General features: G+C 33.9%; 2 protein-coding genes across 9 annotated transcripts in view; one reads left to right on the top strand and one right to left on the bottom strand.

Annotated features, from left to right (window-relative positions):
* The window catches only part of LOC149411231 (O-acyltransferase like protein-like), a 77220-nt gene extending 74385 nt beyond the window's left edge, over nucleotides 1-2835 (top strand). The window contains exon 13 of the mRNA XM_089647105.1: nucleotides 359-2835. Within this exon, the coding sequence (XP_089503231.1) occupies nucleotides 359-598 (240 nt within the window). The 3' untranslated portion in view covers nucleotides 599-2835. The remainder of the gene's footprint in view (nucleotides 1-358) is intronic.
* Nucleotides 2836-2890: 55 nt separating this feature from the next.
* The window catches only part of mtd (TLD domain-containing protein mustard), a 262898-nt gene continuing 247428 nt past the window's right edge, over nucleotides 2891-18360 (bottom strand). For all 8 annotated transcript variants that reach the window (XM_089647441.1, XM_089647436.1, XM_089647435.1 and 5 more), the window contains 4 exons: nucleotides 15509-15627; nucleotides 14101-14260; nucleotides 12014-12354; nucleotides 2891-10590 (listed from right to left, as the gene is read on the bottom strand). In XM_089647441.1, coding sequence (XP_089503567.1) covers nucleotides 10455-10590; nucleotides 12014-12354; nucleotides 14101-14260; nucleotides 15509-15627 — 756 coding nt within the window. In that variant the 3' untranslated portion in view covers nucleotides 2891-10454. The remainder of the gene's footprint in view (nucleotides 10591-12013; nucleotides 12355-14100; nucleotides 14261-15508; nucleotides 15628-18360) is intronic.

The following is an 18360-nucleotide window of genomic DNA, read 5'->3' on the forward strand; positions in this document are numbered from 1 at the left end:
AGGGACCGGGTTGTTGTTAAAGGATTGAGGTAAAATGGGAGATAGCACAATGGGCCTATGGCCTAAGTGCTCACGGGAACTATGTGTAAACCGTCTCCGCTTTTAAAAAAAATATATATATACTCAAAGAAATAATGTTCCTCTTCTGCTGGCGCTTCTGTCTAGATTTGAAATGATTTTTAATAGTATCCAGGGATACGCTGGCTAATTAGAAATTAATGTAAGGGGTTGATTTACAAAAGGAACATACATTACAGTTAATTGCCAGTACTTTTGCATATTGGAATGAAAGATTTATTCAAGTCCGTCAATTATTCAATCCACAACTACTGATTTATTGAAAATATTATTTTTCCAGGTTGACATGAAGGAACTTATAGTCGTAATGTTTTACTCAATAGTTTTGACACTTCTGTTCGACTTACCATTCCAAAACATCAAGAAACTGGTCTGCAAGCCAAAGCAGAAAGTCACCGAAGGTAGCAACAAACAACAAGAATTACCCGTTGCAAGTAGCGAAACCAAATTCAACAATTTTGGCGAATCCATAGCCATTGTCGAAAGAAATTCTAATAAAAAACTGTGGAAAGCAGACTGAAGATATGAATATTCAATAAATTTTAAAGTAAATTATTTGCCATTAAGAAATGTATTCATTTTATAAGTGATGATTAGTAATTATTGTTTAAATACATTGGTTGTGCTAGGGTTCATATTTAAGTTAGACTTGGTTCAAGGTTGGATGGTTTAAAATTCCTTAATTAATGTTTCTTTTGACGGTGGGATTTGAATAATGAAATCGATATTATTTCTTAATGAATCTTTTCTTCAAATCGAGTGCTTGGAGATGTTTATGAAACGTACATATTATAAAATATAGTATGTTGTAAACAATTTTTTTAAGATTCTAAGGTTTATAGATTTTAAACAATTTATGTAGAATTATAGAACGTCTTAGTATTTAAATAGATATAATCTTTATTTGCCTTGAAAGATGACATTTATGTCGTAAAATGTGTAGAATTTGTATCTACATATATAAAAATGAATTTAGATGTATTGTATGTATAATGCAATGTATTTAACTCCTCAGGCCTCTGGCATATTCAGTCAGACGGTTGGAGTATTTCCGTTTTGCAATTAAATCCAAATAAATGGAATATTTGAAAGGTGACGAAATACGCTCTCATATTTTATTGTTAGAAATAAACTTTTTTTTTTAAATATTAATATTTTGAATGCAAAAATAAAAAATAAATTAAAATGGTTCACTTTACGTTTTTTGTAACTAAAATTACTGATAACCAAAAAAATATATAAAAACACACGTATTTCATTATACAAATGTATCACAAATGTTATCGTCACTTCACTTTTTCATCGTTTCATATAAAAATAATGAATAAAAAATTCACAAAATAACTCATTTTAAATAACAATTTTTTTTCAAATTGCAGTTGTCACCTTTGATTTTATAAAGGTGTACATTTTGATTTTTCCGTGGTTAACTAGATTTGAATATAAAGCGTGGTATTTTCTCTTTCTAACACTGTTTAGATCCTATTTCTCACCACAGCAGTAAGGATTTCTGTGAGACCAAATGAGTTGTTTCCAAAAGTGAACAAATTAGCCTGAAGGAATAATACTATTATTATTGTGTTTCGGGGCAGAGCTGCTGTTTTTCTAATACATATTTGCTATCCTTTCGGTACGACACAAAAACTGTTAAAACCATAGACATATGAATATTAGTAGACCTGCCCTAAGTGATTAAAAGTGTATTATTCCCCACTCCCCATACCGGTTCCATTGGAGCCGGCTGGGCTCACGTATGGCTTCCCGTGAATCTTTAGAATGTGACGTCATCATTCTTGTTCGAACTAGCGTCGAGCTATGGTCGAGGCATTTTATGAAATAACACCGCAAAATAGTGGCTTGTGATATGAAAACTTGTAAAAATAGATGTGAAAAAGAGAATAAACCCAATTGTCGTATTAAATTCCATATGTAAGCATCATTTTAAGCTTATTCACATCGTATAATATGAATCAGTTGTAGAAACATATACTAACACATCGAGCCAACATTGGTCGAATGTAGCGATTCTCAAGTGTGCGCATCGTTGTTACTGGGAAGTAAATTATGAACACTTATAAAAGTGTCTTAACTAAATACGTAAACAAAATATTCGACTCTGAAAATAGAAGAAATTTTTTTTTGCCGAATTTGGACTTCCCAAATTTGTTCATAACATGGCGAGTAATTTGCGCTCCCATGTAAAAATGTCTATTCATTCAAAAGCAGATTTTACTTTTAAGAACTAAATGGTGATATTATAATGCGAGATTCCTATATACTGTCAGATTGATTTATTGACGAATCACAGTCAGCTTTACCCCCTTCGTTCTTCAACAGTTGATTTTACCCCTCACCTTTAATTTCTAGTCTATATATTCATATGTCTGTGGTTAAAACCTTCTTTTCATCCAAAAAGTAAAGTAAAATGAGTTTTTGAAAATTGGAAGCTAGGTCATATACCAGTCCCAGAGAGAGTTTGTATGTGACGTCATTCTTTTAGTATCTTGTCTTTTTGTTTTCACATAAGACCTGTGTGCAAGCTCTCTCTGGCACCATTACTTTGCTATATATTGTATACAAAATTTGAATAAATTAGTTGAAAGTAGATATTAATTTTAACTACATATAACAAATGTATTATACAAGCTAATGTATTTAATGTTCTGTTTCATATTATTTTATTTTATTTAGAATTTTATAGGACGTTTGGCAAAAAATAAATTGCAGCAATTTATATAAAATGTGATTTTGATAAGTAGGTACCTATAAAAAATATTAACAAAAATAAAACACGAGAATTAATATGATTTTTTATTTTATTTGCAATATATAATATATATTTATAATTATATATTTTCATCAAATAACTTACATGTACTTCTAATGCAGGAGAGGAACCAGATCATATTTTATATATGCAGAAGATTGAGAAATGAATGAGCATTGTGTGATGGCCGAGAGAAAATAATAAAAAGAGAAATCTTTAATTATTTAAGATCATACTTTAAGCAAACACTGCCAAAGACATACATTGGAGAAGTTGATAAACATGATCGACAATAATTGCAACTCAATTAACTTGTCAGATAACGCACATATTATGTCAGCAGTCAGCAAGCAAATAGTGGAGCAAGTGAAAAGAGGCAAAAGAAAGAATGCCATTCAATAATATTATAAAGATAGTCCCATCTTATTTGCCAAGGAGTTTTATAGGACTCTAATTTCATGTAATTAGAAGATAAATACAAATATTATGATCAATCACCTCTTGGAATATGCCATTGGCGGTGTCAACAGCCCATATGAGGGATATCCAAGTATGAAATGGAAAAAGTAAAATACAAACCAATGTTCATACATTCCATTAATATTACTAATAACATAGGACTAGACAGTACACTGGTTGTTTATTCTTATACATTCAAGAATGCTTCGTCCGTCCTAGAAGGAACGTGAAATGCCGTGTATTAGCTGTTTTCCGTGCAATCTCTCTTTGCAACATCATGAAGCAGTTTGCAGCACACCAAAATATCAAGCAAAACATTTACCCGGTGGATATACACTTAAAACGCTTTCAGCCTTACAAAAAAATGTGATGTAAATATAACCCGGCGCGTAAGGTCAGAACAGTGAAAAATTGACGTTGTTTGGTAAAAACAGTCTTAAACCAGGCTAGAGGTCGACTTTACCGCACCAATGTTGAACGGGCGTGTAAGAATCTAATTAGTAAGACGGTTAGAATTTAGCATTTTGTGGAAAAAAAAGCATTATAGAGATTTCCATTTGGCCAATGTTTTATCTTGATTAGAAATATGATAGTTAAATAATATTTATGTTTAAAGAGAGAAAACAGGTAGCATGAATCAAAAACCATTTGTGATTCCACACGATCTAATTGTGACAATTGAAGACATCGTACAAGCGATGAGGCACATAAATTATATATACTGCTCTGCTATCTTGGTGATGTTCATTACTTGTCGATAAAACAGTTTTCTGTTGCCTTAACTGCCACCTTAACTGTGGTGCTTGCTCTAACTAAAACTTCTCATGTGACAAGCATCGATATTCGTGCAACGTCTTCAATTATTATTTCTCACGTAACATCATTAAACTGAAACTGCTGTATGCTTTAAAAGTATTTTCATATTTAAATTCATGCATTGAAAAGGCAAAATTTCATATAAAGACAATTAAATAAATCAATCACAAATGGTTTTTGATTTCAACAAAATAAAAAAAAAAAAACCACTTTTCAATGAATTCTGGGCGCGAAAGAATGAAGAAAAAAAGACTTAATTACTATAGTAAAATGAGAATTCTCCAACTATTTCTTCTTGTTATATTTTTCAAACACTGAAACGTATAATATTTTATATCATTTGCTTCAATGAAGTTCTACATTACTTCAGTGGTGTTTGGGAATAATAACCCGGTAAGTGCAAAACTGTACGTTAATATGTTAACATACTTCAAGCGGGCGAAAATAGGGTATTTTCCTTTAAATCATCTTTGAAAATAATATATACACTTTTTTTTTACTTAGTACCACCACACCCCAACTATAAAAGTACTGTCTGAAATTAAAGCCTTATTTGTAATACAACTCCATAGACTGAAGTTAAAGTCAGTTTTGGGCCATTTAGTCATGTTTTATGTGGAAAAATGTACGCATTTTATTAAATTACAAAAAGATTTTTTTTCACTTACAAAAAAATAATGATTTCCACGTCACCCGTGCCATAAATGCAAGGATTTATTACCCATTCGACAGGTTTAGTATATGTAGTTTCCTTTTGATCAAATATTCTTCCACACAAGAAACAAGAAGAAAATGGGAGACTTGTATCACATTGTTTATTCATATACATATTTATAGTTGGGACCGGCACGAAAAGATTGGTATACTATATTCATATAGAATTATCGGACAGCCATTCAAGTAGGACCGGGGTAAAAGGTAGTCCTTTCCCGCCCAAAGTGTGTTAAGATATATTGTCATGTTTTTAAACCAAACTGTTCACACATAATCATCATATGGTCAAGGTGTTTAGCACTAGCACTGGGTTATCGGGTTATTCCCAAACACCACTGATTTAACCTTCCCTTGCAAGATGCGTAACTCAGGGATGAAGTAAGAGATGCGTAACTTCTTCCTTTCGCAGACAGAATAATTCCTCGACAGAAGATGATAAAATGAGAATTTATAGTTATTTATGGTCAGATTTCAGTTCCTCCGTGCGACAGGAAAAGCAAGCGTCTTTGGTTCAGTAGCACGTAGCATATAGTATAGCACATAGCGACAATATGAATCTGGTCCTTCCCTGCACTTAGTGTCTGGCTTTAAGTCTAAAACAACAAGATGACGCTTTGTGTTTGTATTATTTTTGTCCTCTTTCTACCAGTCTGACTACTAATTGACATGAGTGCGAGCATCAATGAACCCAAACATTACATAATTATTAAATTACTGCTTCTCGCTCAAGATATGGCTGATAAACAACAAACAAAGAAACTAATTAAACAAATAAACAAACAAACTTCATAATAATCATTAAAGTACGATAATATGTTATATAGATTTCTTTTTTTAATCATTACATTATAATTGTATTATTTGACAAACAAACATTTCTGAGTATAGACAATATTATAATACTTTTATATTACGATGACGACGTTATTAAAAATATGTAATCAAATCTGTTTTATTGGTCAGTTGCCATTTTATAAGTTTAACAGTTCCAAGGAAAATGTACTGCGGTCCAAAGAGATGACATCTAAAAGAAGAATTCTGTTGGCAGTTCTTTTATAATCTTTTAAAAGTTATAAAAAAAATATTTTTAAATTACAGCGGAAAACAAAAATTAAAACAGTGTTTTTTACCGCTTCAAAGTAAAATATTTGAAAAACAAAAAATGATTTTTCTACGCTTTTGTTTATAATACATTAAAAAGAAAAAAAACTTGTTTAAAATTACAATAATATAGTTTGTTTGGACTGCCAGCAGAGTGAATGGTCGGTTCTGAGAGTGTTTAGTTCCTATGAAGCGGTTAATTGCAATTGGCAAGTGGACAACACCTAACACCGAGAGCGGCTACACAGCTACAGTTAGGACAGTTAGGTCCACACACGTTATCAACAAGCACAATATTTTAACATTAAATTATCAATTAAGCATAAATCGTTGTTCTCTGTGTGAGTGTATTCCCGGTAAAGGCGCTTTGATTACAATAAGACGAGACGAGACGAGACGGGAAGGGGATTGTGGATAGCGGACCGGGCGGCACAACAAGACAGACAAGATAGTAGGGGGTATTAGTGGTAGGGGGGTACACATAGACGGGGCCAGGTGACGACGAGATGGCACGGCTTACATTTGGCACATCTCAAACTTTAGTATTATTAGTTATAACAAATATATACTTCAATTAAATACATAATAGATTATATTGGTAAATTCTTAATCATAAAACAGTTATACACTTCAACAACTAATTAATAATTTGTTTAACAATATGAGTCTCTCTAAAAGAAGCGTACTGTGGTTGGCTAATGTTATTTCAATACATATTTTCACATAAAACTTTGCAAACAAACGCCTCTGGGAATATTACTAACCTCTAATTGTCCTTAATCATTGAGTTTACATTTTAAAACCCGTTCATTTGATAACATGCGATATGCAATAATTAATATGATCCAAGGAGATTACAAATGTGTTGCAAATGACAAAAGCTGTAAATATACACAAGGAAGCTATGCATTACAACAGACTGTATACGGTAAAAGGAATATATACAAAACTTCATAAACTATGCTCGAGGGAATTGAAACATCTGGCCCGTACAATGCCAAGTAAAATAGATTGAATGGACTCGAGTTATGTATGTAACAGTATGTTTGTTTGTTTGTTTGTAACACATATGATATTCCCAGAAATGTTTGGAGCAGCACCGCAACTATCTCACTGGATATCTACAAAAACACTTATAATCAATGTATGTATGTATATCACCCAGCTGAACTTAGTTCAATATATAAAATATGTCCAACCAAATAACTGTTTACATCTCGTTCCTACGATTCTACTAAATACACAATACATAGTCATTACATTAATAGATACCATTACTCTTTACATGACAATGTGCTAATGTTTTAACTGTACTCCCATCAGTGATCTATATACTCCATGGCTTTAACTATATATGTACAAGCATACTCCAACCAAACGTAATGCAATCATGGTATATTGTGATATTAGAACATTGATTATAATACTGTGCCGATGCCACGTGTCACATGCGTGTGTTGCTTGTACATCATGTGACACCACCGAATCATTGATGGAAATACACTTTCTAAACAGATCTTAAACTATAAGCAAAAAAACAAGGGTAAAACTAGGCAATAAGTTAATATAATATCTTTAAAATCTTTTTGATAATCACACAACTTTATTATTTACAAATATATTTTCTTTTTGCAAAGGCTTCTCGAGGCTTTATCTAATACAGATGCACCGGCACTCAACTCCGGTTCTTTCGGACAAATAACTAATTCAAGAATAACAAACGCAACGCTCCGTGATGGTTCATTAGTTGACCATTATTGTTGATGTAATTAAAATTTAGTTTACAATAAATTTCTAAAATTAAATAAAAACAGCCAAATTCATTCATTCATGGAAAGATACAAGTAGAAAATTATGACCAATTCAAAAACAGCTATTTTGACTTTAATTAGGTTAAGATTCAAATGTTTTAGTTGAAAAACTTGAAAATATTTAACATTTTGAAAAATTTAAGGTTGGTAAACGAATGACTGCTAAATGAACACACTTGGTAAGGACAGAATGGCACAAATATTAATTCAATCATTAAAAATAGTTAATAATTCAATAACAGGAAAATATAATTCTCCAGAGAAAATCCAAAACCAAATATGTAATAATGCAGCTTTAGGACAAGGCTATACTTAAAAACAATCCATTTATTAGATCTGCATCGGCAAAGAACAAAACATAAGAATATTATTTACTTAATTACTGGCCAGAATGTAATAGCACTTAAGTAAAGTTAATAATGTTTTGTTGACGTATAAATTTTGCTCGGTGGGTATTGTCGATAGTTTTCTTGTGCAATTAATCCTCGTTTGACGAGGATCATAGACCACGATAAGTCGAAACAAATCGAGATGAACACGTCATTTTAATTAAAGAACTGCAGTTTAACGCAGTAACAATCTAAAAATGGTACAAATCCTTTGAGAGAACAGAATCCTAAAAGCCATTGAACGACTAAACATTGCTTAGACGCGATCGTCAATATCATCCGTGCATTTTAAAATAGGCCAAAGTTGTGCAAACACGTTTAACTGAAAGTAAGTTTTCATAATGCCCGTACGAATGTAACGAATTTTAACAGTGAACTTACAAATACGGCATATTAATCATTAACACCTAAAAAATTGACAATTTTTTTTTACAAGGCATTATTTGTAGACACCCAATTAATGTATTTATTTATCAACGTGGAATTTCTACTCTTGCAAGACTGATTAATCTTTTTTTTAATTATTCAATCAAAAGCGACTCTAAGCTAATCGAATATGAGTTTATTAGTATGAACTAGAACTCAACCTCTTTTTATATTGAAACTAAAGATGTCAGCGTTTCAAGAAGCTGCTTCAATAGACCTAACAAAATATTGTCTGATAGGAATTGTATATAATTTATTCTCCGGGGAACTTGCGTCATCAAGCGTTTGATCGATTTTACGATATTTTGAATGGCGCACAGTTAACATTAATACGTATTATTTATTTCATTACCGATAACAAATACTATATTATGTATTACTTAAACCTTTTCCGGCTAGAAGCGTTAAAACTGAGAATTTAATTAATCTACATGTTTTACGTTAAAACAATTTGGAACAATCAATGCTAGACTAATAAAACGATTTGAATAAGCGTCAAGTTCAATAATTCAATATGCATTCAAGATATGAAACGTGATATCCTTTTTTAATGACTTACGGCAAAGAAAGAAAGGCTTTCGGTAATTAACATCCTCCTAAACAAATGTACTCTTTCAAATTAAATGCGCAAATGAAGGGAACGTACCAGTAATGCTACATCTGCAACAATTGATTACATTAATTTTGAAACCCTAGCAATTTCTGATATATTTATTTACCTAAGTAATCCTAATCAACGCACACGTTTGATAATTAAATGTGATTAAACAATGGTTACAAAAGGTATTAATGCCGTTATATTGAATTTGGTCAAAAGTATGGAAATGTTTAAATGTGTAGGAGAGAGAATACATTGACATCCCGACAATATAAAACCTACCAATTAGATTACGTGACCTCTTTTCAAATGTTTCATTTATCAAAGTTCACGTTGTGATTCCCAAATAACCTATCGGCGAACGTTTCACTTGCGGTTCATCAGACGAACAACCGAGCAAGCACACGTAGCGACCAATAGGTGAATTTAAAAAGTAAGGGTGATCAGAAGCATTCTAAACAAATGTACCATTTTCCTTATCAATAATCAGACACAAGAAAAATTAGTCCCACGAAGGGTGTGCAATAATTCGGAATGTTTCAAATTCTAAATGACAATAGCCGCCTTTATATGCGACGGCCGGTTCACTACTTTATATGAAAACGAACATCCCAATACGTAAATGAAAAGAAGTTAACGAGTTACGCGACAACACTAGTTTCCATCCAATCGTCAATCGGACGGATACATTCGCAGAAGTCGGCGCGACCGTTAAATGGAAATATTAAAATGACCTCATTCGAGGGCCGAGCACCTTTCAACAAGCGTAAACAATCTTTTCTCGATTTCATTTCTTCCAATATCCACATTTTCATTACTCGAAATGCTTACGACCGGCCCGTTCCGGTCACATCAAATCTACCGGCAATACTTGACACGCTATCTCTCCAATTATAAGCGATAGCCACACACTGTCCTCCCAGCCTACTTACATTTGCGGGACCATATCTAAAAACGTCTACAGTAGATACATCAGAATTAACACCAAAATATTAATCATCGACTACATGACGTGCGTTACTATAATAAAGGAGCGTTTCTTGTATATTATATTCCGTTGCAATTTAAATCTTTGACTACGTATAATGTATATGTAATTCCTCCCGCTAATAAATGGATAGATCCTCGTCGGTCTTGTTAAATGACCGTGCCATAGAGCGGCCTCACGATGGTGAAAATCTAAGGACAATTCTAAGCCTCCTTTGCATGTTGAAAATATTATTTTCTTTGATTCCCAAATTCACGGGATAGTAGGAATATTTGAACGTGGGTCGGCACCAGTAGCGGCCCCCCGTCTAGATGAAGGCCCAGCACTCGAGGATCTTGACGATGAAGTCCTCGCGGGTGGACAGAGGCTCGTTGCCGTATGTGGTGCAGGACTGCGTACGTCCCTGGTACAGGTCCCCGTCCAGCCAGATGCCAAACTTGCCACTAAAATAAATAACAATATGTTTATTACTAAGATCTTTTCATTAAACATGCTAATTTCAGTTGTTTGTGCATAAGTTGGTAAGTAATGTGAAATATTCCTAAGTCATTACGTAACATTGTTCAAGTTTAATGAACTTTTAATTTTCAAAATTGGAACTACTTGTAATATCAGACAAACACGGCTAAAGCAATAATTCAATTCTAAATGGTGGTCGGGGCAATACTGAACGTATTAACCACTGCATGCATTAGAAAATGTACTTATGTATTAAGAAGTGTAATGTACTGTATGAAATCCACTAAATGTATAAGAAATATATTATATCATTGGCGAAGATAATAATATCAATAACGTTCAATGAAAATTCAGTGCAAAGTCGGGAAACAAAACAATAATAATAATAAAACAATTTTATTAAAAAATATTATTCCTTATCCAAAAGTATCGTAAAATCGTTGACAGCCCTGTTTTACTAAAGCCAAATTGCGATACTTGCCCAGCTATTCCAATTAATTTTGAAGGCAACAATAAACTCACTACTAATTACTCTATTATAATATTTTGCTAGATTATACACCTCAAAAAGTCACTTTTTTTAAACATATTAATATTCTGTTCAAATAAAATATTCTCTGTTATTATAACATTCTAGGCCTTAATAGAATTTACTTTATATTAATTACTATTCATTATCATAAACACCTCATACCTCGATTTATGTCAGGTCTTATACAAACCTAGTATTCATTCAACTATTACTACACTAGTAGATATTTCTTTTAATTATGTATTGTTTAACTGCACTTCTATTAACAACTGTATCACTTGCAATAATATTTTTGTTTACACATTACTTGTTCTGTAATCACTCTATTGTAAAAGTCATTTTATGGCATTTAAATAAATAAATAAAATGTGAAACACATAGACACAGAAAATAAAAAGGTAACGGTTGCAACTGGGACGTGAACCCAGATCCTCTAGTCTACCGGGACCACCTAATTACATTCCGTCACAATTATTAAATATAACAACGAGGTTTATAATAAGCTTCAACAAGTTATCCCTAATAAAATTGAATATTATTATATAATATATTAACTTCTTGATTGCAAGCGCGAAATTTTCGCAAGCCGCCAGCTAATTCTATTTTCATAATAATTTACTTTTTTTTGCAAAATGATGTTTTTGTAAATTGTACGGTCGTACCAGATAATCTTTTTATACTTTTATAGAAACAGTATGTAAACACATGCAGTTTCCCCAGAATAACTAGTTATATTCAGATAAATGATTTTTTAATAGTATCTTTAGTAGTAGCCTTAAAAAGCTGGCATTCAATAGTTTACCATATATATTAAGAAATATACTAATGAATTAAAAAATGTCTCCTGTAATAATAAGTCAACTGTATATACTAACTCTCCGGCTCCAATGGAGATATTATCATTACTGCCCCGGATAAAGTACAGGTTGTCCCCGGTCCACTGCCACACGCGGAAGCCGCGCTCCTCTTTATCTTCCTCTCCCTCCCCTTTGGTGTCTCCATCTCCCTTGACCTCCCCATCTGACTTGGCATCACTGCCCTCCGTGGTACCAAAGTGTGTGGGGATGGGCAGGGGCAGCGTGGGCAGGGGGGTGTGGGAGGGGCGGTGCGCAGGGGAGGGTGGGCGGCGCGCGCAGAACGAGAACAGGAAGGACTCGCCGGTGCCGTAGAAGTGCTCCGACGGGTGCAGTGCACACGAAGTGAGGGCGCCAAAAACCTGCAAATAATAACAATAAATTACATTAGTAAATTTTAAAAAATAATAAGTTATTTGAGTGACTAGGTTAAGTAAGTAACCAAGAAGTGAGTAACTACTAGTTTAGTCAGTAAATAAGTTAAGCTAGTTAGAAAATAAATATGTAAATTATGTATTAAATAACAAATTTGCAGTTTTGTAAATGTTGCAATAAACTTGGAACAAAAAAAATCAAAACCAAGCTAAAAAGCTTCAAAGAATTTGATATATGTTCTGCAAGTACAGCTAGACAACTTGACGGAAGATCTTGATCGGAAGAAGGAATTCCAACTTCAGAAGACTTCACAGAAGCAGCGGCGGCTCGTGACTTTTAAGTGTACTAGAGTGTTAATATTACAAAAAATGGCATTATTTTTGTTGTTGTGTCCGAAAATTATTATTTTTTTTTTTTTTGAAAATTCGGTTTTTTTTATGAAAATTTTCAGGAAATTTCAGTTTGGCCATGCGCCACAAGGAATTCCTGAAAAAATTTATAGAAAAATCCGAATTTTCAAAAAAAAATTTAATTTTTTTTGGATACAACACCAATAATGTCGAATATGTCAAAATTAGCACCCTATCACACTCAAAAATCATGAGCCGCCACTGCACAGAAGTACAGCTTTAAGGCGTCGCTCCATTTTCGAGTAAAACCACTGGTATGCCAGCGAGCCGGTAAGCCATAGGTACAAACCTCCAACATAGGACCTGTATATGCGGTTTTAAAAACCAGCAGTCTGGCTCGCAGTACATGTATGAAATCCTTAGCTCGCAGTATAATGAACCACCGATGGATTAGTCGAGCCATCAGGACCAGACAGCCTTTACATTCTTTGACTGCTCCTGCGACTGGGAACACGCCATGTCACTACGCCGGCATTCCAAAGTTGGCTTTTTGGCCCAATGAGAGCCAACGAGTAATACCGTTAGCTCACGAGCTTGCAAATGGATCAGTGCCTTTAAAGGATCTGACAAGATACGTTGCAATAGCTGTAGAGTTTGAATTATTATTAATATTATTATTTAATGAGCAGGCAGCATTCTGCTAATGCGCTCATATCTGATTTCACAATAAGTGTAACAGTAATTGAGTTGTTTTAAATTTAAAAAAAGTTAATCCTTTCGTCTCTCCAAATAAGAATCCAATCGAGCATTAAATTGGTTTATCCACTACTATATTTGCAAGGATTGGATGCAAAAGATGTTTTATTCATTTTTTTTAGGTTATACTTATAGGTCTGTAATTTGCTGGTTCGAGTTTATTGCCTTTTTTATAGATGGGTGTAATTATAGCTCTTCTCCAAACTGTAGGAAGTTTCCCACTTAAAAAATAATGTTGCATAACCATAACAATAGGATGAAAGAGTAGCTGCACATTTTTTGAGAACAATAACAGGAATATTATGGTGGCCAACTGCACTATCTTCTTGCAACCCCTTCAAAATATTCTCAACTGCTGATGGAGTGGATGATTTGTATATTGTTATTTTTGTGAAAAATCGCTCCGTAAGTACAGCTATAGAGGACTTGGCAGAGGGTCCGTAAGTTCAGCTTTAGAGGACTTGACAGAAGTTTCATAAGTTCAGTTTTGGGGGACTAGACAGAAGTTCCATAAATTCAGCTTTGCGGGACTTCAGAAGTTCCATAAGTTCAGCTTTGGGGGACTTGACAGAAGTTCCATAAATTCGGCTTTAGGAAACTTTGAACAGAAGGTGGGAGAGTACTCACATTATTCTCCGTATCCTGGATGATGAGCAGCAGCGGGCTGTCGACACGCTGCATCTTGCGGTAGAGGGAGTTGAGGGAGAAGCCATTGAGACTGCTGGAGAACACCTGCGACCACATGTAGCCCTGAGCTCGCGCCGGCAGGTGATTGCACAACTTTTCCCTGGAAGACAATACACAAAATGTTACGAAAGACGTCCAAATAAAGTTAATGGCACCAAAATAAAAAAATCCACATCTTTCCGTTTCGTTAAGGTGGTATTTCACGACCTTTGAGTAAACTGTTGAGTAACTCATCAAGTAATTTTAATCATAGATTAACATTGCTGTAAAAACAGAAAAATTTAATAGAAGATGGTGTAATACACCTATAATGTAGATGTAAGAAAAATATTTTAATAATCAGTAGATCATAAGATGCACATTATTACATGTATGGGTATAGCCTAACGGGTCATATGATACGCAGAAACACCTTACAGACGAGACAGAGCTCGTATCACATGATCCGTAATAGTTCGAAACAGAAAGTGTAAGGTCTTTGTACAATGTGTGACAAAAACACCGATTATCGGTTGTGATGTGATTTTATATTAGTAAGACTGATAGAGTTTAAGAATTGGACTACACACTAATACGTTAACCTAGAAAACTTGTTTGTCCTTTGTGACTTTGATTCATCTTTCTCAATTGAGTGGTTCCAATTAAAACGTAATATAAATTAGAAACAGAGTGCCTTGCATCATTAAGGCATACATATATAATACATGTATTTATACGCACACCTTATGCATGTATGGTACAATTGAAACAATTCAATATTAGCCTGGATTCATGTTTGGTTACTGACATCCTACTAGAATTAATTGAATGTATCATAAGGCGCATCTTCGGACCGGTTCTAGAAAATGGATTTTGGCGCAGACGTTATAACAATGAGCTCAATACTCTGTTTAAGGAGCTAAACGTCACAAAGTTCATAAAACTGGGAAGACTTCGGTGGCTAGGTCATGTGGAGAGAATGACCGAGCATCAAGAACCAAAGTCCCTGCTGAGCTCAAGACCGATAGGGAGAAGGAGCCTGGGAAGGCCAAGGTTAAGATGGAGCGACAACGTCCTCAAAGATTTGTCTGCCTTGGAGCTTCGAAACTGGAGAGAGCTGGCGCGGGACCGAGATGAGTGGAGGAAGACTCTTGAGGAGGCCAAGACCCACCAGGGGTTGTAGAGCCAAAAGTGATGATGATGATGATGATCATAAGATTAATAACACAGTATTTGATGTTTAAATAAAATAATTGCAAGCGTCAATGAAGGACGGATGGTAACATTAATTTTACAAGTATATGGCACCTGAAAATAAAAACTGACTAATTAACCATCACGCCATTATTATAATATAAAGGAAGCTGACCTGTGCTCCATGGTGAGTATTTCCGTGGCACCGATGAGGTCTGGTGGGGAGAACTCCAGGTCCACTGAGGCCCCTGAGGAATATAGTGCGCGGCGGAGCTCATCGCTCATGGACAGCACCTGGACATGGCAACACTGTTGTTAATAAGGGAGCTACATTGTGGCAAGCAATATTGTCATTGATAGCAAATAATGTGATAACATTGCTGATTGGAGTGTCTTATTGTGGCAATATTGTTATAGATAGCACCTAATATGGCCACATTGTTGATTGGAGTGATTGTAGCAAAATTATCATTGATAGCAACTAATGTGACATCAATATAGATAATACTGGACATGGCACCTAATGTGATAGCACAGAATTTTGACACTAAGGTGCAATTGAAAATGGATAAAAATGTTCAGAAATAAAATGGTGTGGACTATCTCTGTTACTGTTTCTTTTCATCCAACTGGCAATGAGAATAAATTTTCACAAAAAATAAAAATACCCCCTAAATCCCCTTATTCTTAAAATAGTAACAATGTGTCAATACCAATATGTCAATATCTCAATACAATATGTTTTACAATGTAAAAAAAAATAATAAATAACAATTGATTACATCTGACAAAACAGTGTCAGCCATCGATAACAGAAACAAAGGGATACACCGTGTTCGGAAACTCGTAGTACAGGCGGTAAACTGATGACTCTACATCACATTTAGAATCACTTTGGAAACATTAAAGTTGGAATTTTTAAAGTCAAATTTAAAAACAAAAATCGATTGCTAGGGGATTAATATCAGCTGTTTTGTCATTTAAAATGCGCCCAAGCATAGTGGCTGCAAAAGTCTTTTAACCCTTTAGATGCAGAAAAAAAAGATTCTCTATATGACATATTTTCACTAATTTCCTACTCGCACTATGAGTTTCCCGATACCGTATTAATGGCATGGAAGCATGCCTACTGTCGCCGAGTTACGATCAAACTGCACAGTTATCAAAGCGGCGGAGCCAATGAAAGTTATGCGTTTGGTGTGTAGGAAGAAATAAAGGCGGAGTGCTGCTGTGCGTAGATGCGATGTGCAGTAGTATGGGTGATGTTGGCTACACTTTTCTCAAGTTATCGTTATCTCTCTTGTTTCTATAATCTATGATATCATGTCACCTAATATTACAGATTAATATTCGAAGTTAACACAAGCCACATTGGCAGCCACCGCCAAAATGGAAAACCTTATGATGAAAAATTCTGCGTCGTGATAGCCTTTACCATTTGTGGCTAATATCAAAAACCAATTAAAAACATTGCATAATCCATTTTCAATTAACATAACATTTGTTCGGGACAAAAATCACTAATAGAAAATAAATAATGCAGATTACCTACGTTCTATGTTCTATTTCTCGATTACTTTAAGCAGATTAATTTATTAATTTGACAAGAACTGGAGATTATTTCACAATTATTCGGAGTTTGAATCAAATGACGTAAGACTTTTAACAGTATGTATATTAAATGGGTAATATAAAAGAGTGGTTTTAAAATAACTTTGAATCAAAGAAGTACTCACGATTTAATATGATTTCTTTTTAAAAAATTTCAAAGATTTTTTTGTCATCAAATTGCTTTTGACAATTTCAAGTAATTGGTTAAGGCGATGCCATACATAGTAATGCGAAATCATGTGTTTTTGGTTTGAAAATTTGGTCGCCTAGAAATGTTTCAGATGCTTTAATTAAATACTGCGAGTATAATACATCTTGGCCTTTGAAATAATCGAGTATTTTTACATAAGTCTTTTTATAAGCCCAGAAAAAAATAATTTATAAGGCCCATGAAAACTGCTTTAAAGTTCAAAATTTCCTACTTGCGAACCCATTTTCGGTTATGGTTTTATTGTATAATGTGGCAAATTAAGTTATTTATAAAATGATAAAAAAAAATTAATATTTATGCCTGAACATCTACAAAATAAAATAATAAGCACTTTTTGTCCATTTTTTTTCTTGCAAAAATCAAAACAGGCGGATGGTGTTAAGCGGGAATTTAAACCTTTTTATAAGCCCAGAAAAAAATAATTTATAAGGTCCATGAAAACTGCTTTAAAGTTCAAAATTTCCTACTTACGAATCCATTTTCGGTTATGGTTTTATTGTATAATGTGGCAAATTAAGTTATTTATAAAATGATCGGAAAACATTTAAATATTTATGCCTGAACATACACAAAATAAAATAAAAGGCACTTTTTGGCTATGTTTTTTTCTTGCCTAAATCAAAACATCTGGATGGTTTGAAGCGGGAATTTAAGCCTTATAGCCATCTACATGAGGAGTGTTATTGATGGCGGCTCGATTCAAAATATTACACGACGTATGGCATCGCCTTAATGTAAATCATATTTGGATATCGAAAGTAACATAAAAATATCTATAATGCAGAAAGGTACTCTCACTATCGTTTAAGTTAAAACCAACATTCAGAACTTAAACGTTGCTTGAATTGGCTTTAACCGTGTTTATTGACCAGATTTGAATAGTCAGGTATTTTTAACCGTCATCTTTTCTTCTCGTTACCCTCCCCGCTCCCTTCAACCACACATCGTACCCTAAATGGGGATGCTATAATCCCACCAGGCTCCGGACAACAGGAAGCAGTTGCAACTCTTGTGCAGTATTCAAACAAAAAAAACAGAACCGGAACATTGCTCGAAATGGCTTTTAACGTGTTCAGTGGCAAAATATAATGAACATAGGGAGGTCACTTGAGATTAACATGTTCATTGTTTATTAGAAATATTTAGATACTACAGGGTTTTCCAATAAGAGGTGTTATTTTGAATAGCCCGCTATTTAGGTAGAT

Source organism: Hesperophylax consimilis, chromosome 26, assembly GCF_061612785.1.
Source record: "Hesperophylax consimilis isolate HC1 chromosome 26, BYU_Hcon_1.0, whole genome shotgun sequence".
NCBI lineage: Eukaryota > Metazoa > Arthropoda > Insecta > Trichoptera > Limnephilidae > Hesperophylax > Hesperophylax consimilis.